Raw genomic sequence first — 12,249 nt, 5'->3', positions numbered from 1 at the left:
TATTAGGCCAGGCCTAAATAGCGGCACCTAACTCAATTCGCACTTAAACTCCACCCCCTAACCATGCCTACTTTTTGGGTAGGCACTGGAAGGTGCCTTGGTGTTGACACCTACATGGACGTCTTCCAAGGTAGGCACATACTCGAACGTTTTAAACAGGGGTTTTTTTTAAATAGTGCTGGTCAATTAACAGCGCCAATTGAACCAATTTAAAAAATTAAGTTAGATCGGCTAGGCACATTGATCTAGGTATCTAATGGCAGGTGCTTTTTATAGAATCAGGGCCGTAGGGCTCCTTTTACTAAGCCACGCTAGCGGTTTAGCTCGTGTAATACCGCGCGCTAAACCGCCGGCCGCACTAGCTGCTAACGCCTCCCTTGAGCAGGCGTTAGTTTTTAGGCCAGCGAGGGGGTTAACTCGTGTTGAAAAGTCACACGCGTTTAAGCCCGCTAGCGCAGCTTCGTAAAAGGAGCCCTTCGTGTAGGCAGTAAGGGCTGATACGATATTCTTGAGCTGACCAGTTGGGGCCCGATTCTGTATAGGATGCCGGTATCAGCGGCTACCTAAGGAAAGGCTGTTGATCGCGTGTCAATCACACGCCGGCGTCCTATGCGGAATCAGGCGCATTTTTACAGGCCTACATTTCAGGCATCGTTCTCCTGTCTACGGAGCTGCGTACCAATACCTAAGCCCGCCCAAGGCCACTTCCAGATGAAGCCCCACCCACGCCCTGCCTTGGACGTGCTTAAGCTTCGCTACGTGTCTCCGTAGATGTGTTCCAAAGGTCTACAATGTGGGTATCCTGCCTCAGGGAGGTTTTTTTTTTTTTTTTTTTTAAATGTGCGTCCCGATTGGCTGCCCGACGGGATGCACGTTTTCGAGAATTAGGCCCTCAGTGCACACTAATGTAAATATGCTAACTCATTAGTACAGGAAAGCCCCTCCCCTCTCTACCCAATAACATGCTCCCTCAAAAAGTATTTATTTATTTTTTCACGTGCCGTTTGCATGTGCACATTTGGCAGTTACCGCAAAATTCCAGAACGCGTCCTGCTGTACGCCATTTTTTCAAACCGGCCTCTTTACATTTTGCTGGGACATTTCTACAATTGAGCGAGCGGAGACAGCGCTCGCTAGTTCCTGACGAAGGGGGTTTTGGACCTTCGGAACGGAGCCCCCGTTGGACATCGCCAGCACGCAGTTCCATTTATTATACTCTTCACTTTTTCAGAGAGAGATAAGTCCTACGACGCTCTAATTTCAGCCTTCAGCGTTTTGTCCGGCTTGTCCGATTTATTTTGTAGGCTTGTATGAACTCCGGTCGCTGTGTACCCTCGGGTAGTGGGACAGAGACGGCCTGAATTTTGAGGATTTCACTTTCGTTCACTATTCAGAACATTTAATTGCTGCACTAGATTGCTCAAACGCTGGGGCTTTAGTCCTGGGGTGTTTCACAGGTAATAATACCCTATTGGGTTTACAAATGTGGCAGATATGCAGATAGGGGTTGCGATTCCCCATTGCGAGCTGTGAGACTGAGGACTTTCCCTATTCACTTCAATAATTTAGATTTGGAGTTTTCAGGACCGTCTCTGCCCCCATTACCGTTTAGGGGTGAGGGGAGACTTTTTGTTTGTAGCTAATTTTTGTGCTCCTCCTCTTGGGTTTTCGTGTTTAAAGTACGTCATATTAGACATGAAATAGCGCCTAATGCAGCCTAGTAAAAGTGCTTCCAGGTTTAATTTATTATTTTAGGCCCAGCCTCTGGAGACTATCTAGGTAGCTTATAGTAAAAGCAATAAAAAATAATAATAACATTCATAAAATTCAAAAATAACTAAGCTAAAAGAACATTGAAATACAATTCAATAGCAAAGGGGGAAGGGGAGAGGGGGGAGGGGGAAGCAAAGACTGTAACTGGGGTCCTTAGTCCACTTAGGCACTGCCATAGAAATCACCAGTTACCAACAAACGAAACTTGACAAGCCAAGGTTTAGTCATGAATACACTCCTTCCTCCTTATTCGCAGTTTCGGCATCCGCGGTTTTGACTATTCGCGGTTTTTGGTGCCGGGACCCCCCCCAGTGAATCGCCCTTACTTGGTGGTCTAGGGGTGACACGAGGCAGGAGCGATCTTCCTACACTCCTGTCCCGTGCAGAGCCGTCATCGGAAATGGCTGCTGCGAGTTCCCGTGGTCTCACGAGACTACAACGGGAATTCACGGCAGCCATTTTCGATGTTGGCTCTGCATGGGGCAGGAGTGTAGGAAGATCGCTCCCGCCTCATGTCACCCCTAGACCACCAGGTAATGTCCGGGACGTAGGAGGGAGGCAGGGGTGGGTCAGAGTCGGTCCAAAAGTTATTCGCAAATTTTCCATATTCGCGGGCCGGTTCTGCCCCTAACCCCCGCGTATATGAAGGGGGGAGTGTATTGTAAGTCGGTCAAAGACATTGGTAAATAGGTCTTAATGGCCACCTTTAAACCCTACTGAATGATTGTTCTAAGCGTAAATAAAAGTGTCAAGGCATTCCAGAAAACGAGACCATTGCTCTTCTGAAGGTTTCCAATCTAATCAGCCGAAAAGATGGCATTACCAAAGCATAGTGTTTGAAGACGCACGTATGGTATCAAGAATGTTGACATTTTGTAAGTCAATGCTAACATTTTTATATTTTATCCTGTGAGACTGGGGCAACTAGTGCATATCCCAAAATAATGGCGTTACATGAACAAAGTTTTTTTTGTCCCACAAAGAATTTCTAATTGATCAAGCTGCAAACGACAAGTGTCTGAAAATCTTAAAGCATTAAAATCATCCGAATGACTAATGACAAAAAAACAGAGTAAGACCCATAACATATCCAAATGGAACCATCTGTAATTTGAAAAAAAACAAAACAAAAAACATCGCTTAAAAGAGGAAATGCGATCCTGAAAATTTAACTTATTATCCAGTATCATTACTATGATTTTAACAGAAGAAACAATGGTAGAGCTATACAATTATCATGCCAAAATACATATTATGACACTGTGAATATTCTTTGCAAACTTCACATAATAAAAGTACTTTGAAACAACAAATGAATAAGTAAAAATGATAAGTGTGAACATTAACCCCCAATTCAATAAACGTTGCCCAAATTTAGGTATGATCCTGAGATGTGCATGCAAATTAGAACCTCTTCTATGGTACAGATTTTTACCGTAGCCCGGGGCGCTAAATGCTCCAATGCTGCTCTGACACTCATAGGAAATCTATGAGTGTCGGAGCATTTAGCATTCCAGGTTGTGGTAGGAACCTCATTGCAGAGAAAAACTGTCATAGGAGGAAGCAGCAGGTTCGAATTGCAGCTCACAGCTCCCCCTGTCTTCTGGAGGACAATGCACAAGGTCTGGGAGAATAGGTAGACCTTTACGGGTAGTACTGCCTCCAACCACTTCCCTCACACACTCTTCTTTCTGTCAGCAGGTGACTTACATGGGCAATAATCTGTCTCGGGAGCCATTGAATTAGCCCTTCTGTGTGGACTCTCTCCAAAGCAGCTGAACCCTAGGCGTGCACGGGCATATCTTTCCTAGATCCTAATCCTCCCCTGAGTGGAACACCTACCAACAAAAGGTATCCTAAAGGTACCTATGTTTAAGAAATACAGAGACAACACATTTGCTTTTCAGTGGGTAGGTGGGTGTTTTTACTTTTTTCCACACCTACTCTTAATGCCCCCTTATGGTACATAACAAGCTCTCTCAGAGCTCAGCAGAGATAGATAGGTACAACGTTCTCAAGAACACGGTCCTCACCATTTGCGACCCTGCCACTACTGCCGTTTCAATTAACGGGGTACTAGGTCTTCATAGCTCACCAGACAACACTGTGCCTTTAAGAACAGACCAAACCAGTTATGGTGGTTGATGCCTCTTATACCAACAGACTTGAAGTATCTTCCTGCTTTCCGGTAGCTTCTCTGTTCTTTTCAGACCAAGAACCATCCAAAGTAGAGAATGACGCGGGGACAAATTTTTCCCCGTCCCCGCGGAAACTCATTTTCTAATCCCGACGAGCTCTTTTCCTGCCCCTGTCCCATTCCTGGAAAAGCTCTGTCTTCATCTGCACAAGCCTCAAACATTTTAAAATCATACGTGTTTGAGGCTTGTGCGGTTAAGGCAGAGCTTACAGGAATGGGGGAAAACTCGCAGGGACGGGGGAAATTGAGTCCCTGCAGGGACGGGGGTAAATATGTCCCCGTGTATTTCTTTAATCCAAAGTTCCTGAAACTCATTTGGAAGTTCCTAGACCCTACTGGGTAAACAGTTTCACCATTTGTCTACAAATCCAACAGCTCCTAGATCAGTGATCTAACCTTAGCAAAGGATCTGTTCCCTGAAGACCGAGCCTCCAAAAGAAGCCCTGCTTATCACATGAGCAACCACAAATGAACGGAACAGAAAGTTGTACTTCATTCTTGACTTTCCATAAACCAGCTTCTACCCTCGGCTGTATTGACAAGGCAGTTATAGGTTTCCCAGGCAAGCATCTGGTAGCTCGCCTGCCTTTTCAAATCAAATAATAATTGAATATGAGGAAAGCAGGGCGATAGAGGAGATTTAATAAAGAAGGCCCTGCTCGTGCATGCGACTTTCTCAGGCAACAATCGCATTACCCAATCAATCAACGGCATCAGACGCTGACAAAATTCAGGGGGGTCAAGGGTCACACAGAAATGCTAAAGACAAAAGCAATGCAGAAAACTACCTCCTCTGCTTTCGCTGTCTGCGGGCTTCACCTGGATCGGTCTGTTCATCTGCAAAGAAAAAGAACAGAAAAGAATTGTTAGTCCCCCCCAAAGGCGCTGATTTTCATTCACAGAAACTCCACTGAACCTTCTGGTTTTGTAGACATTTATTGCAATTTCAAAAGTTGCTTAAAACTTATTTATTTGTGAAGCTTTCTTAAGCTAACATCTCGTATTTCAGAAAGTTATGCCTCTCTGCTAATGGCGATGTCCCCTTCTTATTTTAAGCAGGGGTATATCTGATAGAGAATGACATGGAGACAACTTTGTCCCTGCCTCTGCGGGAACTCATTTTCCCATCCCGTCCCCGTGAGTTCTTTTCCTGCTCCAGCCCCATTCCTGCAAGCTCCGACCTCATCTGCACAAGCCTCAAACACTTTAAAATCCTAAGTAGCAATATTCTAGAGCTCAGGCTGTGATGTCATAATGCCTCATTCCACCAGTGCCTAAGCTCCGCCCTCATCTGCCCAAGCCTCAAACACTTTCAAATCTAAGAAGCAACATTCTAGAGCTCAGGCTGTGATGTCATAATGCCTCATTCCACCAATGCCTAAGCTCCATCCTCATCTGCACAAGCCTCAAACACTTTAAAATCCTAAGTAGCAACATTCTAGAGCTCAGGCTGTGATGTCATAATGCCTCATTCCACCAATGCCTAAACTCCGCCCTCATCTGCCCAACCTCAAGCACTTTCAAATCCTAAGTAGCAACATTCTAGAGCTCAGATTGTGATGTCATAATGCCTCATTCCACCAATGCCTAAGTTCCGTCCTCATTTACACAAGCCTCAAACGCTTTAAAATCCTAAGTAGCAACATTCTAGAGCTCAGGCTGTGATGTCATAATACCACATTCCTTATGATCGTATTTCTTGGAATTTGTTATGATTTTTATTGCATTATTTTGCATTAGTTGTAAACGCCTTATTTGTTTCTGAGCAATGCCTTTGAGTAAGTGAGTTACAGTAATCCAGCTTTGATATGATAAGTGAGTGAATAAGAAATATTGAGTGCTGATGAATCAAGTACTTTTGCCAAAGATCTGATCATGCGTAATTTAAAGAAACATGTTTTTACTACTTGGCTGACATGATCCTGATATAATAGTTTATGATCAAGAATGACTCCAAGAATTTTAATGCTGATGAGTTCTTGCAAGGACGTATTGTTTATCTGTATGGGTAATGTTAAGGATAAGCCTTCTTTCCAGGGGAATAGGATAGTTTGAGGGTTTTTTAAAAATAATCTTTATTCATTTTTAATACTTTCATTAAGTGAATACAAGGAAAAGAATACATTTTACACTTTATACATCACTTAAAGTCTTTACAATATATAATGAGATCAACATATTTCCCCCATAAAAATTATTATATACAAAGTTATTGATAAAGTAAATTCATACGCTTCCAAATATGCAAATATTTAATTGTGCAAACCCCCACCCAATCCTTCCCACCCACCCCACCCATCCCCTCTGGATGTGCAATTGATATAACAACAAATTCAAAACTATAATAGATCTACAAATGACATCAATGGGCCCCATATTAATTTAAAAATTTTTATGTTTCCTGACAAATCAGCATTCACTTTCTCATATTTATAAATTAGACATAAATTTGCCCACCAGAATGTGAAATTTAAATGGTCCCAATGTTTCCAGTTTCTCATAATTAATTGTATAGCTGTTCCTGTCATAATTAAAAACAATCTCTTTCTATATTTATCTAGGGGATCTTTAACATACAATATTGTCCCACAAATCACAACTTCATAAGATAAAGGAATCTCAACTTCTAAGATATTATTAATATGTCCCCAAATCGACTTCCAAAAACTGAGAATCCTAGGACAATAAAACAGTAAATGATCCAAAGTACCGACGTCTAACTAGATAGTTTGAGGTTTAATGATATTCAGAGATAACATGTTTTTCAACCCCCGACTAATTTTTTCCAGTTTCTCATTTACATCCTGCAGTTTGTTTGGATTCTCTGTATTAAGTGGGTGCAAAAGGTGTACGTTATCGGCGTACACATAGGTAGTAAATCCGATGGATTGGCCAAGGGTGATCAGGGGCACAAAAAATATTTTAAAGGGGAGAGGATGGGACCCTGCAGGCAACTGCAGAAAGGGCAGCCAGACCTTACGGCATTCTGCCAGGTGTGTGCGTTAGCAGCGGGTCCGCCTATGTCACGCCCATGGGAACGCCGCCTTGCATTTATTTACTCGCCCCCCCCTGAATTTTGCATAATTCACCCACATTTTGGGAGAAGATCCCTGACCCATGTGCAAGCTAATCAGTTAATGAGCCATTAGCAATCTATAGGTGGGGTTAATTGGCGCTCGTCTGGGCTTATATACAAATCTGTCCTGTGCTCTGTACTATAGAAAGCATATCTTAAATTTTGTAGCACACGACTCAAAAGAGGGCAAGGGCACGGTAGGGGCGTCGATGCGTCAGGGGTGCTCCCAGAATTTCGGGCTCCTTTTACGAAGCCGTGTTAGCGGTTTAACGCATGTAATAACGCGCGCTAGCCGCTACCGCCTCCTCTTGAGCAGGCGGTAGTTTTTCGGCCAGCGCGGGGGTTAGCGCATGATGAAAAGGTCGCACGCGGCTTAGTAAAAGGAGCCCTTAGCCACCTTGTTGTGGAATCGCGGGTCTTGTAAGTGACCAAGTGACATTAGTTGTGTGCCAGCATTTACACTGGGTTTCATCGGGCATAAGTGTTTGCGCCCAGCATCCATTGGGCCCTGGACTGAAAGCGCTGACATGCGATTGCTTGGGAGCTGCACCACCGCTAAAGACGGCACTTCCAAACTGGTTTGGTCAGTGGACCGGAACTCCCGTGAGGGATACCACTGCATTTGGTGAGAAGTTTGATTGGGGGTTGTTTTTTTTTGCATTTATTCTTTATTGAATTTTCTTTTTTTATGATAATACAATCATATTTGAAATAAATAGTTTCCACCACAAATCAAATTATATTGAAATAATTTTAGGAAAATAAAATAACATTGTTTCAACTGTTATTTAGTCCACAATCACTGGAAAAGGGGTTTCAACATAATCGAAGATAGTTTACCCAAACACTTATTAGGAAAAAAAAAAAGATAGGTACCTGAATTGATCCCAACCTACTAATTTAGAGCTTATTCCTGAATACTGACAGGGGCACTTGCAGATCTCACCTCATGGTCTAAAATAAATCTCGTCAATTGTGCAGACTCAAAGAAAATATATCTTAGCTTCCTTAAAGTTAACAAAACATTTACATGGGAATCTCAATACCAAAGTTGCACCCATTTTTAAAACCTGGGGTCTCAAAAGCAAAAATTGTTTCCTTTTTTTGTCTGTTACTCTGGATACATTCTTATTTTTTGATTCAGAAACAAAACATCTTTATATTTTAAAACCAACAACTTCAATAACCACTCTCTATCTGAATCTAGATCAAATTGAACAAACAATGTGGCAAAAATAATTTGTCCTGAATCTGGCTTCTCTGAACAAATTAGTCAAGTCCATAACATCTATAGCTGATTCCTGGGGTTCTTCTAGAGATTTCTTCTTTCCCAAAGAAATGTAATACATTTTTGAGATAGGGGGAAATGAATTCTGCGGGATTTTCAAGATCTCCAAAAGATGCCGTTCAAACATATCTAATGCTGAGATGGTAAGTATTTTAGGAAAATTAATCAATCTTAAATTCTGTCTTCGTGTTATATTCTCCAGAACTTCCAGCTGAGAAGTTTGATTGTTATGGGCAAGTTGTTCTGATAATTGTTGTGTACGTACGTTCAGTGGCATAGAAGGGGGAGGGGAAGTGGGGGGGGAGGGGTCCGCACCGGGCACCATGTTGGTGAGGGTATCAATGCCTCTCCTCCAGTCCGCTCCCCCACCTCTTCCCATTCCTCCCCTTCACAGACGAGCCCCCTTTCCCTCCCCCTATATGTCTAGTTGAAGTCGTTACTCGCGGCGGTCAACACCGTGCTCTTCGCAACCCCGTCGGCTCTCCAGGTGCCGTGCATAAGAAGTGATGTCAGAGAGAGAGCCGACGGGGTCGCGAGGAGCACATTATTGACCGCCGCGAGCAACAACTCCTACTAGAGGTACAAGGAAAGGGAAAGGGGGGTGGGGAGGTGCGCAGCATGCGGGATCGGGGAAGTAGTGGGGGCAGAGACAAGGGCGGGGAGGGGCGCCACTGCCCCAGGCACCTCTCACCCTCGCTACACCACCGTGTACGCTTATTTATTTTATTATGTATGCGCATTTTGTAACCCACCTTTGGATAAAAGCGGGCTCGAAATGATAATAAACCAAACTAATTTAGTGACGCCCCTGACCCACCCACGCCCCCTTTGTAATTACATGCTAAAAAATTTATGCGCCCATTTTTATAGAATGGCACTTAGCAAGGTATGCGATTACGCTTGTAAATTCCCCTTGTTGCCAATTATCATTATATTTGATCATTAGAACCCAATTCAGTGCTAATTGCCTCAATACTCAATTAAGGCGCCAATTGGGGAAAATTTCTTATATACCTCATGTACCTTTTACATCTGAGAGCGGTTTAACAATAAGCGTTAACGGGAATCCCTGGAAATTTACAATTAATACAAATATTGTATCAGTTTAAATTCTTTTTTTTTTTAAATTTCAAATATTTTTTATTGAAATTTTTAAACAAGTGGAACATAACATATAGAACAAACATGGTCGATGCCAGTGTTCAAGAACGAAGTTATTCATAGTAGTAAAGACGCAGGGGGATTGCGAAGATCTGCAATGTGACATAATCAAGCTCGAGGAATGGGCATCGACATGGCAGATGAGGTTCAACGTGGATAAGTGTAAAGTGATGCATGTCGGTAACAAAAATCTCATGCACGAATACAGGATGTCCGGGGCGGTACTTGGAGAGACCTCCCAGGAAAGGGATTTGGGAGTTCTGATCGACAAGTCGATGAAGCCGTCCACACAATGTGCGGCGGCAGCAAAAAGGGCAAACAGAATGCTAGGAATGATAAAGAAGGGGATCACGAACAGATCGGAGAAGGTTATCATGCCGCTGTACCGGGCCATGGTACGCCCTCACCTGGAGTACTGCGTCCAGCACTGGTCGCCGTACCTGAAGAAGGACACGGTACTACTCGAAAGGGTCCAGAGAAGAGCGACTAAGATGGTTAAGGGGCTGGAGGAGCTGCCGTACAGCGAAAGATTAGAGAAACTGGGCCTCTTCTCCCTCGAACAGAGGAGATTGAGAGGGGACATGATCGAAACATTCAAGGTACTGAAGGGGATAGACTTAGTAGATAAGGACAGGTTGTTCACCCTCTCCAAGGTAGGGAGAACAAGAGGGCACTCTCTAAAGTTGAAAGGGGATAGATTCCATACGAACCTAAGGAAGTACTTCTTCACCCAGAGAGTGGTAGAAAACTGGAACGCTCTTCCGGAGTTTGTTATAGGGGAAACACCCTTCAGGGATTCAAGACAAAGTGAAACAAGTTTCTGTTGAACAAGAAAGTGCGCTGGTAGGGCTAGTCTCAGTTGCTGTTCTTAGACCAGAGGGCCGCCGCGTGAGCGGATTGCTGGGCATGATGGACCACTGGCCTGACTCAGCAGTGGCAATTCTTATGTTCTTAACATAAATGGACAAATAAGGTTTTCAAATAGTAAACATGTAATAAGAATTCTGTAAACACTACACAGAAACTCCAACGGAGTTGGAAGAAAATCCTGGAGAGGGAAGGGGAGAATAGTACCTTGCTCAGTAAATAAGTACAGATGGGGGACTGTTCAAGAGGGGTGTTTTGCCAGTTTAAATTCTTGATATTACATTCTTTTGGTGATTGCAGTGATATCCTTCTTATACTTTCTGACAGCGAATTACATATTTTTTCATATTTTCTGAACAGCAAGGCACATGTACATCCCTCTCTTCTCTTCCATGCATTAAAGAAAAAACACTAGAAATTGCGAACAGATACCGACAGGTCTCTAAGACCCCCCAGGGAGAATGTTGTGTGCCACCCAGCTCTATCTCAGCTCATGTTTAATGTGCAATGGTGATTTTTCAGGCGGTCCCATCAAGGAGTGTCTTGGTACTTATCACAACCTATGACATTGTATCATCTACGTTGTACTTATCACAACCTATGACATTGTATCATCTACGTTGTACTTATCACAACCTATGACATTGTATCATCTACGTTGTACTTATCACAACCTATGACATTGTATCATCTACGTTGTACTTATCACAACCTATGACATTGTATCATCTACGTTGTACTTATCACAACCTAGGACATTGTATCATCTACGTCGATCATTGAGATCTGAAGTAGCAATGCATTTGTCCGTAGATAGGTTGCAACAGGTAAACTATGCTAATACCAGAGCCATGGCCATCTCAGCGGAAGGAGTGAGTTAGTTGAAAAATCTGGTTGAGCAGTTAGGATTGATCAATGACGTGCAGTGATTTAAAAAAACAAACAACTTTTTAAAAACATCTTTATCTGTACAAGCTTTTTGTTTAGTTGGGTGAGAAGCAGTGACTAACAAAATGAAGTAGTCGCAGGATGAATAGCTATTACTGTTATTGTTTAGTATTTTATGCTATGGATTTTTTATTTTTTTTTTGCATTTTTAATTTTTTATGTATTTTTTGGGAATCCGCTTAGGTATAAGTGCGCTATAAGCTTTTTAAATCAATCAATAAAACTCAGTTGCTTTCAGGCTGACGCAGAACAGCTTTTGCATAAGGGAGGTGAAGATAATAATAATAATAATTTATTCTTATATACTGCCAGACCACGAATGATTCTTGGCAGTTCACAGCAGATAAGGCTGAACATCCAGCGAATATACAGTTCAAAAAAATACATCAATTTCTAGAATGTACACAATACTTGTTATATTTAAAAAGCATTAGAAAGCTTAGGTTACAAATTTGTCAAATAGATACAATTACTCATATGCAAACATCCGTCAGATATATACACAACCCTCTCACGGAGATTCCCAGAATATATCACCTGCAGAAACAATATGCAGAAACTGCAGCACCTCAAAGTTATAGATTTCAAGCAACGGGATGAAGAGTACTTAGGGCTGTTCCGATATTTATATGGTTTAATAACGGCTGTGTAGGATTGATGCCTCTTACCGTGATTGCTGTTGGAAATTAAAGGTGAGCACCTTTAATTCTATAGCTGCAGTCCGAAGACATGAATTAGTTTACCACTGCGGAAGGAGATTAAACTGGGAATTAGAGATGGACATCCCTGGCTTCAGAGCGTGGCACTTTCAGCTCTTTCTGGTCTATACATGGTTTGATGATTGTTGCTTGAAGCCAAGGGTTACTATTTCAAATTCTACTGTTGGGAACAGCTTTGAGCTGCTCTGGGCAGGCAGCTCTCTACTGTGTAATAGCTACA

General features: G+C 42.6%; 1 protein-coding gene across 3 annotated transcripts in view; it reads right to left on the bottom strand.

Annotated features, from left to right (window-relative positions):
* The window catches only part of CELF4 (CUGBP Elav-like family member 4), a 2,081,001-nt gene that overhangs the window by 848,581 nt on the left and 1,220,171 nt on the right, over positions 1 to 12,249 (bottom strand). For all 3 annotated transcript variants that reach the window (XM_033935324.1, XM_033935325.1, XM_033935326.1), the window contains one exon: positions 4,759 to 4,807. In XM_033935324.1, coding sequence (XP_033791215.1) covers positions 4,759 to 4,807 — 49 coding nt within the window. The remainder of the gene's footprint in view (positions 1 to 4,758; positions 4,808 to 12,249) is intronic.

Source organism: Geotrypetes seraphini, chromosome 1 (assembly GCF_902459505.1).
Source record: "Geotrypetes seraphini chromosome 1, aGeoSer1.1, whole genome shotgun sequence".
Lineage (NCBI taxonomy): Eukaryota > Metazoa > Chordata > Amphibia > Gymnophiona > Dermophiidae > Geotrypetes > Geotrypetes seraphini.
Note: the sequence above shows the minus strand (reverse complement) of the source record. Positions and strands in the feature narration are given on the sequence as shown.